Source organism: Pungitius pungitius, chromosome 10 (assembly GCF_949316345.1).
Source record: "Pungitius pungitius chromosome 10, fPunPun2.1, whole genome shotgun sequence".
Taxonomy (NCBI): Eukaryota; Metazoa; Chordata; class Actinopteri; order Perciformes; family Gasterosteidae; genus Pungitius; species Pungitius pungitius.
Window position 1 is genome coordinate 19222422 of NC_084909.1, and position 23188 is coordinate 19245609.

The 23188-nt window shown below is 46.3% G+C and overlaps 2 protein-coding genes across 9 annotated transcripts in view; one reads left to right on the forward strand and one right to left on the reverse strand.

The window, feature by feature from the left end:
• Positions 1–6975: 6975 nt before the first annotated feature.
• twist2 lies at positions 6976–9761 on the forward strand. The gene is made up of 2 exons (XM_037488794.2): positions 6976–7668; positions 9323–9761. Exon 1 carries the CDS (start codon positions 7139–7141, stop codon positions 7634–7636), a length of 498 nt encoding a protein of 165 aa, XP_037344691.1. The 5' UTR covers positions 6976–7138; the 3' UTR covers positions 7637–7668; positions 9323–9761.
• A 6480-nt stretch (positions 9762–16241) lies between these two features.
• The window catches only part of hdac4 (histone deacetylase 4), an 89024-nt gene continuing 82077 nt past the window's right edge, over positions 16242–23188 (reverse strand). For all 8 annotated transcript variants that reach the window (XM_062564954.1, XM_062564952.1, XM_062564953.1 and 5 more), the window contains 3 exons: positions 20460–20544; positions 20227–20368; positions 16242–19993 (listed from right to left, as the gene is read on the reverse strand). In XM_062564954.1, the coding sequence (XP_062420938.1) occupies positions 19954–19993; positions 20227–20368; positions 20460–20544 (267 nt within the window). In that variant the 3' untranslated portion in view covers positions 16242–19953. The remainder of the gene's footprint in view (positions 19994–20226; positions 20369–20459; positions 20545–23188) is intronic.

Below are 23188 nucleotides of genomic sequence, written 5' to 3' on the forward strand. Positions count from 1 at the left end.
TAAGCTTGCCCACAATACTGAACGATGCCAGCACATAGATGGAGCCCATGTGGCACTGTGATGCTCCCCCTAGTGGTATCATTTGTTTCCTTGATTTCTTTATCGTTCAAGCAGAAGATTCTGATTAGTGTCAGAATCAATAGCTTTGAGCTGTGGAAAGATCATTAATATACCTGACAAATTCTGATATTTGTTTTGTGTAGTATTATGTATTATTATTATTGTTACGTAATCATGTCCCGTATGACAAGCACATGTACACATGAGTCCCGCAAGGGACCAGGTTTAAGTGGAGCAGCATCATGGACCCACCTGCTGGTTCTCGCTGCCCAGGATCACTATTTCAATGTGTGTCACGTGGAGATTTATTTATTTGACTATAAACTTAAAGTATGAGCTAAAATCTAATAATAATCAAAAAATGATTCATATTTATTTAAATGTAGTTGAGTATTGTTGACACCAACTGTTCTAGAGGTACCAAACAAAATGTATATATTTATTTTATTATAAAATAAAAAAAAAATTTTAAGCATCAAGACGGAGCAACCTCCATTCCCTTGTGAAGCTCATGATGGTTGAAAGCTCCAGAGAAGCCTCCAGTTTGGTTTGGTTGCACTCAATAATCAGCCATACGTGTAACTATTGATGGATTCAACCCGATGGGTAACATTTAGAAAGTCCATGTGACCGTGAGATCTGGATCACTCTGAATACCCTTCAGATGACACTCAGCCAACCGTTTGGGGGCCAGAAAGATATTTGTGTGGAGGTGGTTTATTGGTTTAACATCCGGCAGACTCACCACGGACAAACAGAGAGAGGCCGCCATCAGCCGGCAGGGTGTTTATCCTCTTGGTGTAGATGTGGAGTCCGGGCCCTGCACTTGTAAATATAATTAGTGCATCACATCCTGTTGGAGCCATGCAAGGGTCTGGGTGGAGGAGATGTGGAACAGCCCTGTTGAAGGGTCAAACGTGTGTGTCGATTTCAAGTATCATGACAACTCGTGTTCTTTTGAAAGGCTCGTGAACGCACGCCGTCCCTTTTCTTTCCAGTCCTATTGTCACGCATATTATAAACAAAACAAGATGTAAGGAAACAGGACATGTGATAATGAGATAATATGGATATCACCAAAAAATACTCCACTGCATCGTTTGCTGATGTAGGGATGACAAACCTTCATTTGGAGATAGAAACATGGCTTCTACTTCACTGATGATCAGACAGTGAGATCTTTAGTGTTGTAACGTTTGTTTTGGCTTTTGTTGGAAACTACAACACACTTTGAATTTCTGTCTTTTTCTCCAAAGTGAGGTATTTGGAGTTTTGTTCAAATCCGAGCACACATCTGCTTAGAAAGGTCTCTTTCCTTGTGAACACTAATTTGAGCAAATGAGTTCATCAAAACAGACAAAAACACAAAGATCTCTCAAGAAAACAGAAACGCTGACTGCATCCCGCTCATCGCCATGGTGACCCGGTGTGTCGGCACTTTAAAAGCTGTGAAGCGCCAGTTAAATAGCTCACCTGTTTCTCTCATTACAGCTTCTCCTCACGAGCGAATAACTCAGACCACAGTGTGTGAGGGAGAAGTGCGCTGTTGTCTTTACGACGCGTCCCCGGGGGGGGGGGGGGGGGGGGCCCGATCCAGGCCCCCCCCCCCCCCCCCCCCCTCGGGGACAGCGGGGCCACGCATTTGAAGCCTTTTCAGATGAGCACTGGAACATTCAATAATATCCTCCTCGGCCCTCCTGGTGCCCGCAGCAAACAATCAGCTTTCCAGCAGGGAGGTGTTGCTGAGAGAGCCATCCAGGGGGGGGTAAATGAAGCCTTCTTACGATGATTCTGCTAATCATCCAGTCTTTAGCCAAGCAGAGGGTGTTGTTGGTGACACAGGTGACATCGAGGGAGTGACAGTGGACTGTAAAGGCCGCCCCCCCACCCCCCCCCCCCGTTGCCATGTTGATCTTCACCCTACTTGTCCCAGGCCAATCAGCAGAACAAACAGCACTACTGTTTGCCCAGCCCTCCTGCACCGCCTTCGCCCCCAAACTAATCCAGGCCAAGCGGGGGCCACCTGGCCCAAGCACCTCGCGCTGTGAACCTGGGCCCGACCGCCAACCTTGGCACCAGGGTCACAAGTGCAGCACTAATTGCGTTGCGTTATTTGCGCGGCAGGCCGAGCCATCGGCACCCGAGTGTCTCTCTGTGGTGGGTTCTGCAAATTTACTCTGACCCTATCAAACAGACCCCCCCCCCCCCCGTGGGCCGTGGTTAAAGTTCAGATTCTGAAAGCAGTACATTCATAATGAATGTAATTGTGTTATAGCCAACATAATTGCACGGGCAACACTGTTTTTTGTCAATGTCCAGTCAATGAAGGGCATTGGGAAAATTGAAAATAAATTATTGGAAAACACGTCTCAAATATCACTTTAAATGAACTCACCCCGAACATTGAACACCAGTCTAAAATTCCTGTGTCTCAAACGTTTTTTTGTGTCAAACTGGTTTCATTTCAGTTACGTTCAGGCCGTCATGTCTCACACAGACGCCACCGGGGGGCCTCGTCATGAAGGGCCCCAATAAAGAACCAGTATATAACAACGGGGCCGTCTCTTTGAACGGGGATATTTCCCAGCTTCGTCTTGGTGAACAGGTTGGCCTGCTCACCTAAAAGATCCAGCATGTTGGCCTGAGATGGACACAGTACCGTATATCATGACTTCTGCTCCCCTCACTTATCTCTCACGGGGTGTGAAGCTGCACTTCAAAGCTCGGCTTGTTCATTGGTTGGATGGCCAGAACTCTACAGGGCAGCAGGGCAGAGCCAGGTACGCAGCATACAGGTTTTAGCCGGTGGTGGTGTGTGTTGGGGGGTAGGGGGTGGGGGGGGGGGGTCCCCCTCCATCTCCACATATCAAAGCGAACCCTGACAGCGGGGGTCTCAGCCATCCCGGGCTCCTTTCCACACAGGAGACAAAGCAGCGAGCAGCGAGCCTGCATCGTATTAAACAAAGCCTAAATGCTTCAAGCTGTTACACACTCCCCAATGAAAGGGCCCCTAATGCGATTTCAGAAACACCTTGTCATCGGCCCCGGGGCAGCAGAATGGAGAAGTGTGGATACATGAATGAATGGGCCAAGAATGACTCTATGAGTGGAGGTGCCTATGGTTTTATTGCCCAATATGTACCTTTCACCGATATCGCCTGTTGTTCCACTCACTCTAGAAAGCGATGCTAAATACACGCTGGACACACCTGGTAATGCGAAGTGGCCCTTTGCTTATTTCAGATACAGTGGATGAAAGTCTGCGTCTACGTACGTTGGGACGCTGGAACATGGAGACAAACTTGTAGCGTCTAACAATGCTGGTTCAATTTGGCATTTTGAGTCATTTAAGTTTTCAAGAGTTTTTATATAAAGGTGCCTTTGTTTTTCATTAAATGTATTTTGAAACTATATTCCGATCACCATTGGTTGTGATGTTCTTCCTTGGAAACGACTCCGGAACTTTCCAGTGCACTTTGGGGTTTAGTTTTAGTTTTACCTCTGGTGAGCGTTAACATTTACAAGACCATAAACAAATATGATCAATTCTAGCGAAAGAACTAGCTGAGCTGTTGTGTTCATCATGTTGGACTTTTTTTGCTCCTTCAGGCATCTATGAAAATGTTTTATTCAAGTTACCTCCCCAAGCTAATGAGTGTGAAACTAGCATGTACGATTCAAGTTAAATTCATTGGTTATAACCTTAGAGAGCTTTCAGTTCTGTACAATGAGAACCAGCCGGGCCTCTCTCACTGCTTGGATCATCTTGAATCAATATCTGACACACACGTGCACGTGTAGAAAGACAGATGAACCCACTGATAATCAGGTGATAATGTATACTGTACATGAGTTTAAAAGCCCATCCACACACACACACACACACACACACACAGACATTCACCAGCAGGAATATGCTGCCACACAGATCCCCTCTCCAGGATCATCTGGGGTGAGCCTGGTGTCTGCACAAGTGGAAGTCAAAGGTAAGCCATCCTGGCACGTGGGCCGCAGAATTCCACTCATCACGGTCGCTAACAAATCATTGCGTCCGTAACTTCTCTCACACGTCCGTAGCCATCTCCGTCAGATCAAAGGCGCCGGGCGCCGTCACGCGTCCGTACATTTGGCCTCTTCCCCCCGATTCTTCTTTTCTTCTTCTCTCCGAAACCTGGTCTTCATCCCTCAGCGCCTCTCGGGCCGAACTCGACCAGTGATCTCAGTTCACGAGGTGCACGTGAAGGCAGAAGGTCGTGCATGCGACAAGGATGTGTTTTCACTGATGGTGACAACCCGAGAGGATCTGGGGCGTGTGGACCCACGTGCAGCTGGTCTTAAAGGTGTCAGACAGCTGAGCTCTCTCTCTCTCTCTCTCTCTCTCTCTCTCTCTGACATGCACAAAGAGCCCCTCAGCTAGAAAATCCCTCTCATGGGTATTACAACCTATAATTCAATTTCATGGACTTTGCTCACCTTTATTTTGTCACAATCCCCACCGGCCAATGGCGTCGCTGCGTCGAAGCTTTGAAGATTCTGTCAGCTGTCAATTTAGGAGTAACCCCCCCCGGCCCTCTGACACCCGGCTCCCCTCCGGCCATCACGTGTGGTGCTCACGTTGAGTTCATCAGACCTACTCTCCTCCTCTCATAACCACCAGTGAGTTGACTCCACGGGGGGGGGTTTCCTGTTGTACTCATGGCTTCACCACCCATTACACCACACTATTCACCTACTCATCACGTTGTGCATATGTCAATCAAAGCATCCCTTCACCAAGATCAAAGTCCTTCCATATTGAAGTAGATAAAGCGATGACAGCGCAGGAAACCAAGTCACTTCTATATTGAAATAAAGGGACCCCTCTGGAACTGCCTCGACGACTCTGATAATCGAAAAACTACTGCATTAAGTGAGCACATCATGATAGAATTTGAATGTATCAACACAAGATATCATGTGGAAATCTCAAAATCACATTTGACACCATAAACCGAGTTAAACAGCCAAAGGTGCGTCTGCGTGTTCAGGGTGAAGCACTTCACAGATAGGCATGTTCTCATCCTCTTTTGGAGACCTAATCATTTCAGGGGCCCCTCCCTGCTCTTTTTCCAGTAGTGTACATGCAGAACCCATCCCTCACAGACACTGCGTAGGATTCGCCTTTCACTCAGAACCTCATCCCCACGCCACGGGGGGCTGAGCCTGGGAGCGGGAGGTCAGAGGTCACACTGAGGCAAAGGGTTTGTGTTTGTGTGTGTGTGTGTGTGTCCTCTCACATGTGCATGTTGCCTTCTAAACCAACATGCTGCGCTGATTTCAGCAGTACTTTCATATTTTCACGTGGGAAACATTACCTGCTGCATAAAGATGGAGACCAGTAGAACGTGAGCACGCTTTGGACCTGTACTGAGGCCTGCAGGTCCCAATTGACTGCTCTGGCACTGAGTGAAAGTAAAGTGACAGTCACCATTACCAGGGGAACCCAGAACACTAAGCAGACCAGGGTCTACTTTAGGCCAAGGGAGTATGAAAGGGAAAACCAGGATGTGTCCCAGTACCGAGTCATCGGGGGCTTAAACAATGTTGCGCAACTGTGAGGTTCTGCTCCATTTACAGCAACCAGTCTCCTCAGAGCACATAACGAGGGCCCATGCGCTGAAGATACACGCCGTTTGATTATTTTCAGATACTCTTGTTTAACTATAGCGTTCACTAGAGTGTGAATTTGCTAAATTGCTTCCTAATAAGAGGCAATTATACGATAAAATCGGACTGACATTAACAGTTAAAGCCTTGTTTCCTGGATTAGCTTTTCAGGAACATCCTCCAATAATGTTGGTCAAATAGCCTGTTGCACAAAAAGGTTAAATACCTGTCTCACTAGAACAGAAAGAGTTCATGTATTGTGTTCGTTAAATTCAATTAAATATATTTTGTATAGCCCAAGATCACGACCACCTGGGGCTTACAGTGAACGCTATTAGTTTCAAGAAAAGTCCATTTAACTCAAGGAACCCCGGATCTGGTACAAAAGATTGCAATTTTTTTTTAGGAGAAAGCCCCAACTTTACACAACCACCGAAACCTCTCGAGGTCAGTCAGCTGATTTGGACGAACCGTGCATAATGGCGGTGGATGACGTCAGCTCTGTAACGTGAGCCACCCGCGTGGGGGGGGGAGACGTGACATGACGGATGAAGCGGTGGACCGCTGACGAAACGCATGGAGGAAGCGTCCAGAGCTCCTCGGTTAGTTTAAGACTCTTTCCTGTTTCACTTCCACATTATGAGAATTGTGGGAGCCGACGGATTTGATTCAATTAAGGATCAAGCAGATGGATTTCCACAACTCCAGCGAATGGGCGCGTAAATCTCCCGTGAGCGCGCAGAGGAACAGTGGAAGACAATAGAATGGAAGGAAAAGGCCCTGCAGACACAGACCCTCAAAAGGGAGACGGGTAGCTCAATGTTTTGAGATAATATTTTGTGGGAATAGTATTACTGTAGTCTCTGAACGTTCATAATAAATCGACCAAACCAAATATTTTAAAGATGATCGCCACTAATTCAAGATAATTCAAATAATTCCAATAAGGGTTTAAAAGAGGTTTATTTCATAATCCAATCAGTTGTGTTTTCAATAAGATAATAAAGTGAATCCCAGCTCGTTTGATAACGGGACTGATCGTGCACGCAAATAGGGATGAAATAAAAACCAAACGAGCACTAAATCCGCGCCCCGCTTCAGTCACAGCGCCGCGCGCGCACGGAACCGCCGGGTCCCTCCTTCTTATAGCGGCCCGGGGCGCACTGACTCCCCCTCCGCCCTCCAAAGCCCTCCCCCTTCCACTCCCAGAACTATTTAGCATCCGAAACCGGGATAACGTTTCCAAACCAATTTAAAGGGGGAAAAAACTCTAGACTGGGCGCGAGGAGAAGGCTGCCAAAGAGAGCGAGACATCCACTGATCATTCACCTCATCTTCTCGGATACCTCCACGTTTTGGTTCTGCTGTGACCACGGCGTCCAAGGTGCACGGCGCGTTTTCTGCTCCGTCCCTGCCTTTCTTCAAGAAAGAAATGGAAGAGGGCTCCAGTTGCCCGGGCTCCCCGGTGGACAGTCTGGAGACCAGCGAGGAGGAGCTGGACCGGCAGCAGAGACGCTTCCCGGCCAAGAGGAGGCAGAGCAAGAAGTCCAGCGGGGACAGCAGCGGCGGCAGCAGCCCGGGACCGGTCAAACGGGCCAAGAAGCCGAGTCCGAGCAGCAACCAGTCGTACGAGGAGCTGCAGAACCAGCGGTGCCTGGCCAACGTGCGCGAGAGGCAGCGCACGCAGTCTCTGAACGAGGCCTTCTCGTCGCTGCGCAAGATCATCCCCACGCTGCCCTCGGACAAACTGAGCAAGATCCAGACGCTGAAGCTCGCCTCCAGGTACATCGACTTCCTGTGTCAGGTGCTGCAGAGCGACGAGATGGACAACAAGATGTCCAGCTGCAGCTACGTCGCGCACGAAAGACTCAGTTACGCGTTCTCCGTGTGGAGGATGGAGGGCGCGTGGTCGATGTCAGCATCTCACTAGCACCCAGAGGCCTTTGATGCAATGCCAAAGCGGTGGGTACCACATAGTGTGATACGTGTGTGTGCATCCGTGGGTGTGCGCGAGGGGAGCCGTGACGTAACGACGGTAATGCATCACGGGTTTATTGAAATGCGCGTCACACTAACGGATTATTAGCCTTCACTGGGAGTTCGCGTTAGACGTTCAAATGATTCATCGTGAACTAAAAAAAACGTCCGAGGGGCACGTGCCGCCCAGCGAGGCCTCAGCATCTCTTCCCACGCCGGGTCCATCGGAACACACGTCGACCCGTCACGGCCCACGGCCCCACGTGACGATGTTGGATTCAAATGCATTTTGATTTGGAGAATAGGAATTAATAATTGATACGTAGAATATATGCTCAATGTTTTGTATATTTATATACAAATATCATATTAATATGTATATACAAAACAGCAGCAGATATTAGTTTTTCTCGTGCCGAGAATAAAAAATAGACCCAGCTGTTTTTGTTTTGTTTTCATTTTACGAGAGACGCTTTAAATCGGATATTTTTTTTTATTTATTTCTGCAGTCGGTCCGTATTCAGACTTAACAGCCTCTCCTGGTGTGAGGTAAAAATAAAATAAAAATACACTAGAGCCCCACCAAAACGCAGCTGTACAGAGCCACCGCGGGTCATTTATTTCCACAATAGTGCTTTCCTGTGCGGAGACCACAGGAATGGGCAGCTCTTCTGGACATGGAAGTTAAATACAGTGTAAGACAATAATAAAATTAAATACAAGAGGCCCGCGTGCAGGCGGGATTTGGTCCCTTTGAGCACTTGGCAGGCGGCAAAGACCAAATACCCCGCTGTTCTTTCTAAGTCAGTTTTTTGGATTATTGGACAATTACTACAACGTTATTACAAAATAAAAGCACAGGCAGGCGATGCAGTTTAAGGCTGCTTCTTCTGGTGGAAGAGTACAAGCTGAATGACACTTAGAATCATATGAGAGCGGGTTGGTTTGTTTCTCAGGGGCCTGACGTGCAGCTCGCAGACATCCGCGTAAACCGGGCCCGGTGCCGCGTGGGAGGCCAATGCGCTTCATTACGGGGATTTGTAGGCACAGTAAATTAAAAGGGTTTTTGTCTCCCAGTTGAAGGAAAAAAAAACCAAACATTGAAGCCTTTGTAACAATCTCATAAACTCTCCTCTTCTTTCTCAAAATATGGGGCACCTCTAGGAATAAATTATGTTAAATTATTTGGTTGCCAGGATTAACATTGAAAAAGAAAATCAACATCAACATGAAGGTATTATTTATAAACATGTAAAAAAAAGGCCTGTAAAAATGTAATTAACTGTGACCATATTTCGTCTTTAATTCTTTGACTTTTATCAATGTTGCTCTGAGGAAATAGATTCTATTTTTTCAGGGCTGCCCACTAATTTTATTCAGGTGCATAGAAACCGTTGTTTTCTTCTGTATTTCCCTGCAGCTCAAACGCACCACGTTCCCGCGCAGTGGCTCATTCATGATTCATCAATGATTCATCAATGATTCATTAATGACTTCCTATGATCGATGGAGTCAGTGAATTTAAAGTAATAATAAAGGAATATCTGAACAAAAGAAAAAAGAAAAATCAAAAGGTGTTATGCCTCCAGTTAGATTTCATTTAAATATTGATTATGTGTATCTCCTCTCTCCATTGCAGACTGTTTACTTCTACAAAGTATGAGAACCAAAGGAATTATTGAAGAACCCATCAACCTCAAAGGCATCAGAGAGACGTAATGTGACCTACAAACTCTAAAGGAAGTGTGTGTGTGCGTGTGCGTGTGTGTGTGTGTCTGAAAGAAGGGGAAAGACCTGCAGGCCGAAGGTGCAGCTCAGACTGTTTGTCACCAAAAGCCATCCTTCAGTCCTGTTTAGAAGGAAATATCTCTATATATATTTTGTTTTCCAAAGACTTAAAAAGTATAAATATATATAGAAGAATGCATTTTGTACATACCTGTGTAACTACGCCTGTAGTCTGTAAAGGGACCAATGCAATTTCGAAACATTTGCTGCATGGATTTGTTTCACTGACTTTCTTTAGTAAGTCTCCAAAAATCCGTCCGATGTACATTTTCTGTTTTTGCTTATTTATTAAAACACATATTTTTGAACAAAATATGGTTTACATTTGAATTTTTTTTTCATTCCCCTTGTAGATTAAAATCTGTTACAGTAAGTTTGGTTGATTAAAGTGACATTTCTGCAGACATTTCATGCAACAAGACACTAAAAAAGAATAAATATCTAGTGCTGGTTCGGGCTTTGCTCATTGAGAGGGCGACAGGGGCAGCATTGTCTTTTCACTTCTGGGTGTGTAAATCTCTTCTTTTTCTCCTTGTTATGGAAAGAAAACACAGAAGAACAAAATATACACAGCTTCATTAGAAACCCGCTTGCATGAGGCGATGCCTTTGGACTCTTTAACGAGCAACAACCACAGATAAGGACAATAACTCTCAGCCTGCCTTTAAATAATACTAATTGACAAAGAAAGCCTGCAGGAAATGGAGGAGACGACTGAATACATTCCTTTGACTCTTAAAGCATCCAAGTTGTTTACATCTCGTTTCCCAGACGCAGTCAGATGCAATCGGAACACTGAAAGGACCTCATTGTTAACGCGGGGCTCGCTGCCTCTTTGCTGCTGTTTCAGCTCAACTTTGCGCCGTTGAAATCTTGACTTTCAAGTGGCACCTTTAAACAGCTTTTAATCGTTTTATCGCAAGCAAAACAAACACTAACTTTCACTTCAACTGCACTGAATCTGCATTAAGATCTTAGATGGAAGCAGGCCAGGAAATGCCAGGCAGCCTTTTCCCAGTGGGTTTTTACAAAATGGTACCTTTTAAACCACCAGTGGACGGTGAAGGATCGTACAGCGCCACGAGGATGCTGTGACATGTCCTGAAACAGAAGCGTAAAAGGTTTTTAAAAGTATCAAAGCATCCACGGTTTGGATCTACAGGGTTCGAAGGAGAAACACCTGCCAGAACCTTCAACACTGATGCACCAAAGGTCCATGAGTTGTTCGAGTCACGCTGTTCACTCTGCAGCCCTCTGATGCCATTTGTTCGCTGGATGACGACCACATGACAACAACTCACGTGTCCCCCTCTTTGTTACCGGGATACGTGTGACACAACGTGTGCCACAAAGACGCGTGGGACACCGGCATCTCTGGGAGGGATTCTTCATTCCCTGGTTCAGGTGTGACGTGCCCCCCCCCCCCCCCCCCCCTTCCTGCAGGAGGCCTGCCTGCATGGAGTCAGGCCGGTGAAGTTTACACATATTCTCACAGTTTGAAGTGTGTGTGAGGGGGGGGGGGGTTGGGCGCGGTGGTCTCGGATGCTGTGGGACGGACCTCCCTCCCTACGCCGGCTGATCCGTAGGAGCCCGTCTGAAAGCTGCTCATTATCCCGGGTCCTCACAGCTGAGCAGCCCAGAATCACCCGGGGCCACTTCTCCAGCGGTGCGAGGGATCCAGATGTTTCCCGTAAAATCAGACGGAAAAAGCTACAAAACTTTATTTTGCAGTAAAAAGGGAATAAAGTGAAGGTTTGCACTGTGTGTGCCTCAAACAGTATTCGGTTTTCGTCTGGTTTAGTAAAATTTAAAAAGAAAAAAAAAAAAAATCTAAGGTTAGCCTTACACCACTTTCAACTTGCCCTGTGTGCGCGTGTATTTATGTGTGCGTGTGTATGTGCGTGTGTATGTGTGTGTGTACGTGTGTGTGTGTTGGCGAAGCTGAAGGTCAGCTGTCTCACCGCCGCCATACATGAAGCTTTACTCAGACTTAACTCTGACGATCCTTCTCCTTCCTTCTTTCTCTCATTGGGTCGGATCTCCTGGATAAACAGATCAAAAGGAGGGGCCTTTCATCCAATTAAATATATATATATATATATGTATATATATATATACACATTAATATTAATATGAATCGCATGGCTCCCTTTTATTATGAACAATTGCAAATAAATAAATCAAACAAAAATAACGTTTAAAGGATTGGATCCTGGCATATTTCATGTCATCTTAAATAATGTATTAATAAACAGTTTATTCATTTGTTCGATTGGCCATCATCATTTCAAGTGTTTGGTTGTAAAAACAGGGGCTACGGTCCATGGTAACGGTAAAAATGGCTTTGGAGTGTGCCGACATGTTGAAGGCCTTCTGATGCCGGACAAAGCGTAGTGGGGGGGTGGGGAGGGGGGGGGGGGGGAGCAGTTGTTCTGGCCTTTTCCTTCATTCCATCATCTAATCCAGGGCCCAAAGACTTTGATCCAGCTCTAGAGGGCCCCCTCTGCATAATCATTACACCTCAGACCCAGTGCCCCCCCCCCCCCCCCCCTCCCCACCACACACACATCCACTGACTTTATGGGCACACACACACACACACATCCACTGCTGCATTTTGTCTGGTCCAGATGCGGCCTGTTATAAGAGAAGCAATAATAACCTGAAAGGGTCGAGGAGCTTCCAGACACAAGCCTTGGACGGGCTTCGCTTTGTCAAACGGCTCCTTTGTGACGCGGTGACACAGGAGCAATAAACGCTCACGTCCACACCCGTGTCCTCTTCATCCGAGGAAGCGTCCGCAATTTCCTCCGTTTCCAAAAGCCTTTGACGCTCACTTCTAAATGTCCTTGATTTAAATGCCACTGTGGATGTCGTCCTCTCGCCTCCCAAATACGCCCCGCACAGCTCACCGGGGGCTTCATCCATAGACCCAGGACTTTGAATACTTGACAGGAAATGAAATGAAGAAAATCTAACAATACAAACACGTTGATACCGAGTCAGACGACCTGAGGAGGTTTTGCATGGGAATGGGTCTGCACTGCATCATTCTTTATGGCTCTGACTATCGCAGTCCATCTTCTCTTCTGGCATCGCCTCCTGTCCATCTGGTCCCATCTGACACACACACACACACACGGACCGACTGCTGTGGACCATCGTTCAGTGGCTCCGTTATCTCTTCCAATCCCCCAATAAATCAGCCTTTGTCATCCTCCATGTCGTCTTCCACTAGCATCGCCCGGTGCTTTTACAACGCGGCGGCTGAAGCGAAGGAGGGCGCCCTGTGGACCGAGGCGAGGGGCACCGACGTCTCAGCATCCACAAAACGTTGCCATTAAGGCTGTGAGCAAAAGAATGACTGCAGCTTTCTTAACCAGGTCAGATGAAGGGCAAGTCATCTTTACTCTCCACTAGGAAGAATCGGAGGTGGGGCTACGGAGCAGCATCAAGGCCTCCTTCGACATGTCGTCCATGTCTCTTTCCCCTTTGTGTCCACGAGTCAGGAACCCTTCCAACCTCATGCTGTGATTGTTGATTCGTCTGCAGGCTGCCGAGGAGACAGGAGGCTTGTGGGCTTAGATGCCAACATTCCTCTCCTCCTTGGCTCGTCAGTAGCACCAGTGATGAGCGCCGGGGTCAGCAGAGGTCGGTGGGTCACGGCAGCTCAGGAGCTGAGTCTTACCTTAGCTTCCGCATTACAACTCCTGAAGATGAGGCGTTAATTCATTTACAGGTAATTCAAGCTAAAACTCAAGGTAACTAAGACGGAGAAGGAGGGTAACATGGGATTGCACTTCCAATGCCAGATCGAAACCATGGAACACGGCTTAAAGAAGGGTCAGAAGGAAAGAAAAGGCAGGTCCCACTGAAACTTTGATCCTTTTTATTTCCATTCGAATTCCAGAGCTTTTGATCCTCATGAAATTTCCGCTTCATGACAGCTGAGTAAAATGCTGATGAAGACCATGTGATGCTTTTACAGATACACATGACGGGATGTTAAAAAAAAGCAATGATGTCTAGTCAGATCTATCCAACTACGAAATTCCGCTTTGTATAGATTACAAAAAGGAACTGCTGGATAATAGAAAAAAGACGATATTTTGCTCAATTTTGGTCAAATCTGTTTGAGGGAAAAACCATTAGCATTGACAATGACTTGTCTGTGGTAATGTGTTCCTTATGTTGTACCATATGGGCACAAGACACATGTACAATTTCAGTCCCAGAGTCTTTCCTATGTCCTTCATTTCCTCCAGTCGCGATCTGGCCTTCTCACCATGTGACAGGTTGCCCATGACTATTAACCCAAAGGCATCTTTTGCAGCACGTGTGTGAACTTTGCGCCTCTCGACGCTCGGGCCGTCGCTGATCCCGGCCTCGGTGTGTGACGTGCCGTGCGCGCACCTCTGCACCAGACTAAACACCTACAGTAGCAAGACAAGCAAACTCTGCACAGCTTTTCAAACACACGATGGATCAGAGGTGCCGGCTGGACGGGGGGAGCCTCAAACGGAGAGAACAGAAAATGGTTGCATCCTTGGAACTAAGTAATTTCCAGCTACACGCAGAATGAAAAGAACCAGCAGAGGCGTTTCTTCGTAGAATATTCTTTGTGGACTTTACTTAAGTGGGCCACCCCGAGGATCCCCCAAAACCATCCTAATGACCCGTTCTGTAATCAGAGTTATTTGTCATCTGAGCAGCTGGCCAAAGCCTCGTTGCCATTTCGAGGCAGTCCTCATCCTGCATTTAAAAAGAGCGGAGATGAGCACAGCTGGGAGGAGGCATTGGGGTGGCTGGGTAATGACAGAGCCAGCTGACAACGGTCGGCGCTGCAAGAGGAGGAGCAAGCACGAGAGCTGCCGCACGCCAGGAGGTCACCGTGGAAACGAGAGGGAAAATAGAGAGGGAGGTTTCCCAGATCTCCGTCCTTCGTGACATGTCACTCCTTTGTTGTGGGGGCGGGAAGCGGCCATCTTGCGAGCTGGCCTTTGGAAAGGGGGGAAAAGTTGGGGGCTCCGCCTCTCCTCTGACGTGACCTCGCCGAGAGGTCGCGGGGGTCACCAGGTCGCCGCGGAGATGACGGACGCGTCGTCACCTACGGTGAGCCGGGCAGTCTGCGTGTCACCAGCGCGGTCGTTAGCGCATCTCCACGCCACTCGGGGACCATAAAGAGGTCGAATTCCCAGCTTTAACATCACCCACTTTTCACTTGTGGGAGCCATCGGAGCCCTTTCTGACAACAGCACGATGGCAAATATTGTTTTGCATCTCTGTGTTTGACCTCAGTCTCTAAAGTAGAGATCTGCTCCTTCTTTGTTTGCCTCTGACGCAGCGTGGTGTCTGCGGCCCCTGGGATGTGTCAGCGTACAAAGCCTAAGGCACCGGTAGTATTTACACTGTCACTCTCTAAATTCAAAGTTTGACAGGAAAGCAGTGGAATGTGTGTTTGTTTGAGGGGAGGCAAGGCGGGATTGGCTTTGTTTGCCTTTGGACTGTTGTCTTAGCGTTAGTTCCACCACCATCAGGGATTCACTCTTGTTTATTTGGACGCTAGCTCAGACCTTTGACCTTTCCAAATGGGGGGGGGGCTGATCCCGGCTAAAGCTACTGTGGGGCCCTTGGTTGCAGTTCCTGCAATACCGCCTCCGTCTGGATTTGAAGGGGAACTGCATGCAGAAAAGTCATTTAAAGCTTTTCGCAACTTGAGATGGAGCTACATGAGGCTAACGGCTAAAGGCGAGGGGGGGGGGGGGTTGTGGTTGTATACGTGGTCTCTCTGTCCTTTGGCAGCCAGAGAGGGATCCTCGTTTCTTCCATGGTACCGCCAGGGTTCTGAATGGAGCAATTTGAGATGCTTCCCTCTTGATCTAATTGCCCCCCCCCCCCCCCTGCATTAGCTGCTACAAGTAAAACTAATTCCGATCTATCTGCGATCCATATGCATTATGGGAAATGGATATTATATAGAAGAACATGAGGAATATAAAATCTTTGGTGACTTCAGTTCAGCTGCATTGGTTTTCATCGAAAGTACCTTCTTATTTTGAGATCAAAAACCAGCAATAAACATTGTTAATATAATAAAACAGACATTTCAGTTTTTACAAAACAATACTTTATACTGTACATGTCAAAGACAACATGTTAGAGCAAAGGTTCCCAAGAAACCTATTTCTGTAACAAGTCCAAAACTAATTGAAAAAAAAAAGGAATATGCATCTCATACATATGTAAACCTAGGACTGATTGTTTTGGAACCACAGTGGTCATAGCAATAACTGGCTTATTTAGTGGAATGGAGAAGCGTAACAATGACCAGGCACCTGGATGGAGTCCTTTGATAAGTTCAGATGTGACAAAAAAAACAAAGATGTCTTCCCAAAAGTCCACCAAAGTCACATCTTGCACAAAATCCCTTCTGTTGTAGCAGTTTACAAAGCGTCCCCTTAAAACAACTCTACATAAATACAATCAAATCTATTGTTCGTGTTACAAGTGCTAGATACTTTTTTTTTTTTTTTACATTTGCCTTTTTTTCGTAAAATATTCAACAAAGCTCTTCCAGGTTCTGTAGTTCCACATCCTAAAGGTATACACAACATGGAAATAACCCAAATTCATCCCCAGCAGAAACCAAATGGCAGTAAAAGAGATTTGACGGTTTGGATACAGTGAAAGTACTAACGTCCTTCAGTGCTTGATCCCTTGTGCTGATATGTGGTATGAGACACACACACACACACACACACACACACACACACACACACACACACACACACACACACACACACACACACACACACACACACACACACACACACACACACACACACACACACACACACACACACACACACACACCGTGCAGAGAGAGGAATGGAGTCGGGCCACCGAACTCAACAGACGCACCAAATTATGAAGGTGAAAACCAAAAGATAAAAGATACGGCCCCCTCTCGGTACACAGACACTAACATGAGGGAATGTTGCAGATTTTGGGTTTATTTTGTGGTACTGGAGATCGTATTAAGACTAACAGTGAAGACAGGTGGCCGGACAGAGCGAGCTTTGCCTCCTAAACCAAAACATTCAGCAAAAGAAACCACAACTGGCCCTGCTGCACAATGGGTCTGGGACTGTGTTACTGAAAAGTGGGTTTATATGTGAGCCCATCCAAGTGAAGGTAATATTCAGGGTAGCCTGACTATATCTATTTTCACATTGCAACCACAAATATGTTCATAAGCATGTAGTATCACAACAGTCCTGGGCACCAAACAACCAAGAATACCTCAGTAAGTGGTGTTTGATACTAAATAACAATGTGATGCACAATACCGCCCGTCTGCAAATGTCTGGACCTTCGATGTCTCAGGGGCGAACCAACTTTGTGGCGAACAATTCACTGCAAGCAATGCTTGTAGATTGGATTTAGGGATGCGTGACATTAAAGGTGCGTTGGCAGAGCGACCCCTGCCAGTAGAGGTCAGATACATTCTGTCCAAATTAGAAAGTTTGAGACTGATAGACAATCGGTCATCATGGTATTGTAATCATGTTCCTGTGAGACCCGAGTGGATGCTGTTAGAAACATTGGCGCAGGGTTCTGTGAGGACAGAGGACACGGAACCTTTGATGTCTTGTATTTGCTGAACAAACGCAGAGTCATCACTGAGCTAAAGGACGACGTTACTCACGTCAAACGGATTTAAGGAATGCCGAGTTCAATTAAAGCTTTTGTCCAGATAAGAAAATAAGTGATGATCATTTGAAGTCGTTTGTGAGGCCCATTGGGGTGATTTAACGTAGGGGGATAGCATGGCCACATTCCAATTCAAATACACCTATCTCATTTTTCTTTTTGGGTTGGAGGTTGAACTTGTAAACCTTGACAATAGAGGAAGAAACCTTTGGACACTTATAGATGCATACAGTCTCACATTTCCTAAAAATACTGAAACTTTATAAGTGGTAGTGAGAATGTGTTTTTGTACAAAATATATCTACACACATAAAGGTAAGAACAAGTGGAATAATAGGAATATGTGCCTGAACGTGAGGCCGAGCGGACAGTGTACTGTAACAGTGTTATGGTACCAACGGGATGGATGAAGCCAAAAACTAGTCGTCGGTGTCCTAAGACAAAAGGACAACCAGTAAAACTCTACTAAACGTGTAACCAACTGTAGCAAAGGACAGTAAATGGAGCCTCCAGTGACACCTCAAAAAGAGACGACTGACCGCATGGCCCATGAAAAGTATCATTATTCAATACCAAAAACAAGACCATAGGATTTCATTATGTATAGATATATATATATATATACTCATTTCTTTTCATATATAAATCTACTATGAACAGACAGTAAATACACAATTGTCCATCATTATACAAAGTAGAAACGTTTGTATCCCAACCGTCCCACAACAACGTAGTCACGTAATGTCCACTAAAAACGGGATGTGAACCCTCACCTGTTGTGAAGTATGTCAGTTTTACACTGTAACAGAAAGACGGCGACAAGAGGGGAACGTGAACAAAACAACATGAAAAGGTACAAAAAGAAGACACAAAAATACAAAGGAGGAAAAAAGAATAAAATCAACAAAAGCAGAGTAGTCATAGACAAACGTGTGTGGCAGGAATACTGTAGATATTGGTGTCCTATGTACAGTAAACAACAGTAAACACCACAGCACCCCCCCCCCCCCCCCCCTCCCACTCAGCACGAGTAGCTCACACGTTGGGGAGGTGGTTCCAGTCTTCCACATCAGCTTGGACGCGTATCGCTTAGTGGCTGCTGTGCTGCTTCTGCTCCTACAGGCAGTTCAGTTTGACTTTGTCTGGAAGGGAATGCTCAATGTTTTAGAAACAAGTTCTACATTTATTCAAATACTCTTTAGAGGCCAGCAGGAAAAAAATGGATATTGATATATATATATTTTAGATTTAATGCAAGGATTCAGCATCTAAGGCAGAATCTGAGCTACACGTCCTTTCCAAGGTTCCGTGGATATTTCCTACGGGCTTTTTCCCCCACAGAGATGAATAAAACTATAAAAATATGCGTCTATGCTAGAATGTTTAGAAAGAGCAGCTTGTGCTCCACTGTATTGAACAGATGTGCACACACCTGCCTCATAACGCCTGACATTTGGGGAGCAGATGTGTGGGGACTAAAGATGTTAAACCAGCTGTGGTTTCACCCCCCCCCCCCCCCTCTGGAATATGCCAGGTGGTTTTGTCATCGTTGCCACTGGGACGCAGTTGTTTTAAAGCGAGGGCGGCCCATGTGAGGTAATAGTTATTCCTCTCTCTTCCTCATCAGGCTGCAGGAAGTCAGACTGATTCTGATAATGACTCAGATGATCCGTTTCAGAGCACGGCGCCTAACAGACGATCCCAGTCTGATTGGGCCAGTTGCCATGGAGACCCCAAAGCCCGCCCATTACGCACCACTGAACCTGTGGACTGATTCATCACGTGCAATGTATGGAATTCATGGTGAGATTTGAAGGAACATTAACGGGTCACAGCACAGGGGGGGTCGGCCCAACGTGTATCTTAAGGTTCCACTGAGTAATACCAGTTCAACCTGGAAACTGAACCACCTCCAACTCGCGGCCTGGAACTATACCTTCTGACATAATATTATTTAAAAGAAGGAAAGGTGGAGGTACATAGGGAGACAGCAGGCTGCTTACTGGGAATTACAGGTTAACATGCAAAGGTACTCCAGTCTATGTGCCAAAACATGCAGGCGCTGAATGTCTTGAAAGGAGAGAAATGTTTAAGGGAATGGAGAAAAGACGCCTCGTTCCAAAACCTGTTTTTTAAGGCATAGCTCTTTCAGTAGAGTTAAACAGAAAATCCACCAGGTTTGAAAAAAAAAAAAAAAAGGCACGGACACGCAGTCTTTCAATGTCAGTCATTTTGGAATCAGGACACCTGCTGACCTCACCTGGAATCTTCAAACAGATTTGAGCACTTCCTTCCCTTGGTCCAGCTACCTTGAAGGAGCAGAGACGACTCCTCCCTCCTCGATGAGTCACAATCACAAGAGCTCCGAAAGGTGTGAAGGTGACGACAAAGAGCAGAAAGAACAGAACAATAAGAAAGGTAGATGGCGACGGATCGGTTCTTATTTGCATTTGAAAAGTACATCATGTGTAGTGTTCTTAAAGCACTGGAGGTCTCATTGTGGTGCGGTTGAGTCGTTCCTTTTACATCCAAAGTCTCGAGGAGACAATGCAACACCTGCACGCCGATCAGTCCGTGCACTGCCGATCAGCCAACGCGTCGCTCGTCTTCAGTGGTCCGGTTTTCCAAGCACCGCCTCCCAGCGCTCTTACCCCCCCACAATAACGCGCCACCTGTGTGAGGCGGGGGGTGAGACGCGGGAGAACCATTCCTATTGACACTGACTGGGTGAGGACACTGTCAAATATAAAGAGCAAAAACAATGTTCCTTCACATGGTAGCTTCCTCTTCCATGGGTTCCTCTTCAGCCCTGCAGAAACAAAGACTAACGTAAGGACTGAACCATTAAGACAAGAACACAACCACCAAGCACTGACCAGCAAATCCACGGAAATCTCTGCAGCAGCTAGAAAAGGTCAATGATCCTCATTATTACAACAGTCTGACATTTCTTTTCCTGATAAAAGGACAGCGTCCAAGCCCTTTCCAGGAGAAATGTTGAACTATTCCTTTAAACGAGCACGAGGGCCAGTCATTGCGTACCTCTTTCCAACCAGCTTGTTGGCGACGGACAGCGAGGCCATGGCGGAGACGGTCTCCGCCTCCTCGGCGTCCCGCCTCAGGGCTTCGCTCAGCGAGCAGCCCGCCGTGGGGGCGGAGCGCTGCAGCGAGCGCCAGTACTTATCTGCAAGGGTCAGGGACACTTCATGCACCAACTCAAAACTAAAGGATAATTTAGTAAATCTGATGGATTATATTATAAATAATCCACTCACTGTGTATTTCCAGAACCTTCTCCATAGAGCGGACAGCATTGGCATTTGGTATCTGTTGCAGCACCTCCTCAGGAATGGGGTCCAACTGAGAAAAAAAAGAAATGAGAAGAATTAGCACCTTGTGGTTGTTGCCTCCGTGTTGCACGTATGTCATCACTTCATCATTGTATCCCATCGGACCTTTGTGTACAATGTTCATAATCATAAGCGTATGGATCCTTAAGGGACGGCCAGAAACGTGTTTTGTGAGGTCACAGTGACCTTTGACCCCCAAATTCCAATCAATCAATACTTGTGTCCGGGTGAAAGCTTGTGCAAAATATGAAGAAATATCCTAAAAGTGTTTCTGATGTATAGTGCTTACGAATATGGACCAGAAGGACGAAGAACCCCAAAACATGTCGGTCAAAACACTTTGAACCTTTCGCCCCTTTTTCCAAGTGTGGATTTTCCACTAGTCCCGCCTTTGAGCATATTTGAGACATTTAATCTAAAATCTAACTGATCCAGGTAAAAAAAAACTTGACAGTGTACTCATATATCCTTGGAACAAAAGATAAGCACATCAAATGTATCCCCCCCGCCCCAATATAGTATGGCCAGAATGCATATTTTCATGAATGTGACTGATAGGTGAGAAGCTCTGCTCCAAACCCCTCTAAGATGGATGAGTGGGATGAGTGGGACACAAACCACAATGTGTGCTTTGTGCAGTGTGTCACTCTGACGACACGCTGCGTACGCGAGGAAACCTGCTCGCTCACACAAACGTACTCATGCAGGAAACACAGCTAAGCCCACGAAACTCTCCAAGCCACGATCCAGAGGAAACAGGGCCATTCTCCGAAAATTTCCCCTTTGGCTGATTGGGACGTGGGACACTTTCTCTTCCCGTTACGTCAAACAGGCCCATCCAGCGCCCTTCTTCTGCTTAATCACAACCCCGACCACATAAAAGACTGACTGAGAAACATGTACCGAGAGAACTAGAGGACAAGAAAAAGAAGAAAAAAACCAAATGGTCAAATATTTGGGCGAAAAGCACCTGAGAGAAAAGGGGAAAGCCATCGCCAGTACGTCTTGCTGGGCCAAGGTTGGAGGTTTTCTTTTAATTAAAACAAATAGTGTGTGGGAGGGGTCAGCAAGAGGCAGTCTGGGGAGAGGGATACTTTAATCCTGCAGTGGCACGACAGGCTGCATTATGCACAGAGTGAGACACACGTATTGGGTGTATTGGGTTATTTGGCTTTTTGGCTGAAACGTCCAAATCAACTGAGAAAGATTTCTGTGCAGCAGGCTCGATTTGAGCCTTTGCTGAGCCCCGCCCCCCCGCTGCTACTCCCCGTAGAGATAATAATTGTATTATAATTAAAATATGAAGGCAAATCAATGTCAAAATCCGAGAGCGAGAACTAATGTCCGTCTCACAACAAGACAAGCGAGCAGAGAACACTCGCTCGAGACAGACTATTGACTGGGACTATTTCATTTGCACACACATGGACCTGATTTGCACTGCGATTTTGACGTTGACTTCCCTTCATATTGAAAAAAAGAAAGCATAGCGTAGTCTACGACAGGAGTATCCAAGAAAATATCACAGAAATCCTACCGATTCAGGAAGCAGGTCAAACCGATAAAGACAAAAGCTACACACAACTGAATGAACTTGCTGTGACGCTGGGTAGGTTTTAATTCGCTGTAGCTAGTTCTAGCATACAGCGTCAGCGCCAACACTAGTAAATGATGTGCTAAAGAAATCTTTTTGTTTTCTTCATGTCTTTTTTTTTAATGTAGAAACGTTAGAAGCTTTAGAAGCTTTTTGGTCAATGCATCACTATAACACAAAGTTTACTCTGGAACAGTTTGTCTGGAGCTTGCCCAATCGCGATTGGCAAGTCTGAGTTGGTAGGCGGGACTTAGCTGTGTAGTTCAATAGTTTATCCATGCAATTACTCAAACCCAGACTCATTTTTTTTGTCATTGCAACAGATACGATCAGCCCTCGAGAAGCCGCCCTGCTTTTCTATTAATGAAAATGGGAGTATATGTTGGTACAAACATTAAGTAGTTGTGATAAATAACATGTGGGATTTATCAAAACAAGACAGGTCAGATACCAATAGTGCTCTAAAGACACCTGTCTGGAAGCCATTAGTCTGATTCCATCGGCGTGGGCATTTGGTTTGATATCATATGACTTTTTCTATAAAGCACTGGAAGCTTAACTGTGCATTTTAACTGAATATAACTGGAGTGACTTTTTAGCTTCTGGCGAGCGGCATCAACCCGCCGGGGAATGCAGATGAAGATTAACCCACACATTGACTTGATGGCTCCGAAATCCAGGTCAGGCCCACAAGATGCAGAAGACCCAGAAGAAATTGATCGAGGAAACACGAGCGAACACATCACCGATCAATCTTCTGTTTGCCTCAAGATTGTGGAGCTTCACGGCCAAATCACACCACGTCTCGGAGTCCCCAATAAGCTTCACTGAAGCACACCTTGGAGCTGCTCAGAGCTGTTTAGCGTAGTCGGCTCTGGAGCTCATCATCTGGAGAACCTGGAGGGCTCGGCCCGTCCAGGTTGCTCTGATTGGGGCCCAGTTGGGAGACGCAGTAGTTTTTTTTTTTTTATCAGCTCCCTGTCGGAGCAGGGTCAGGGGTTCTCTGGGGTTTCTTCAGGTTCACCACAGAGCCGGGTTGGAGGGGGGGGGGGGGGGGGGC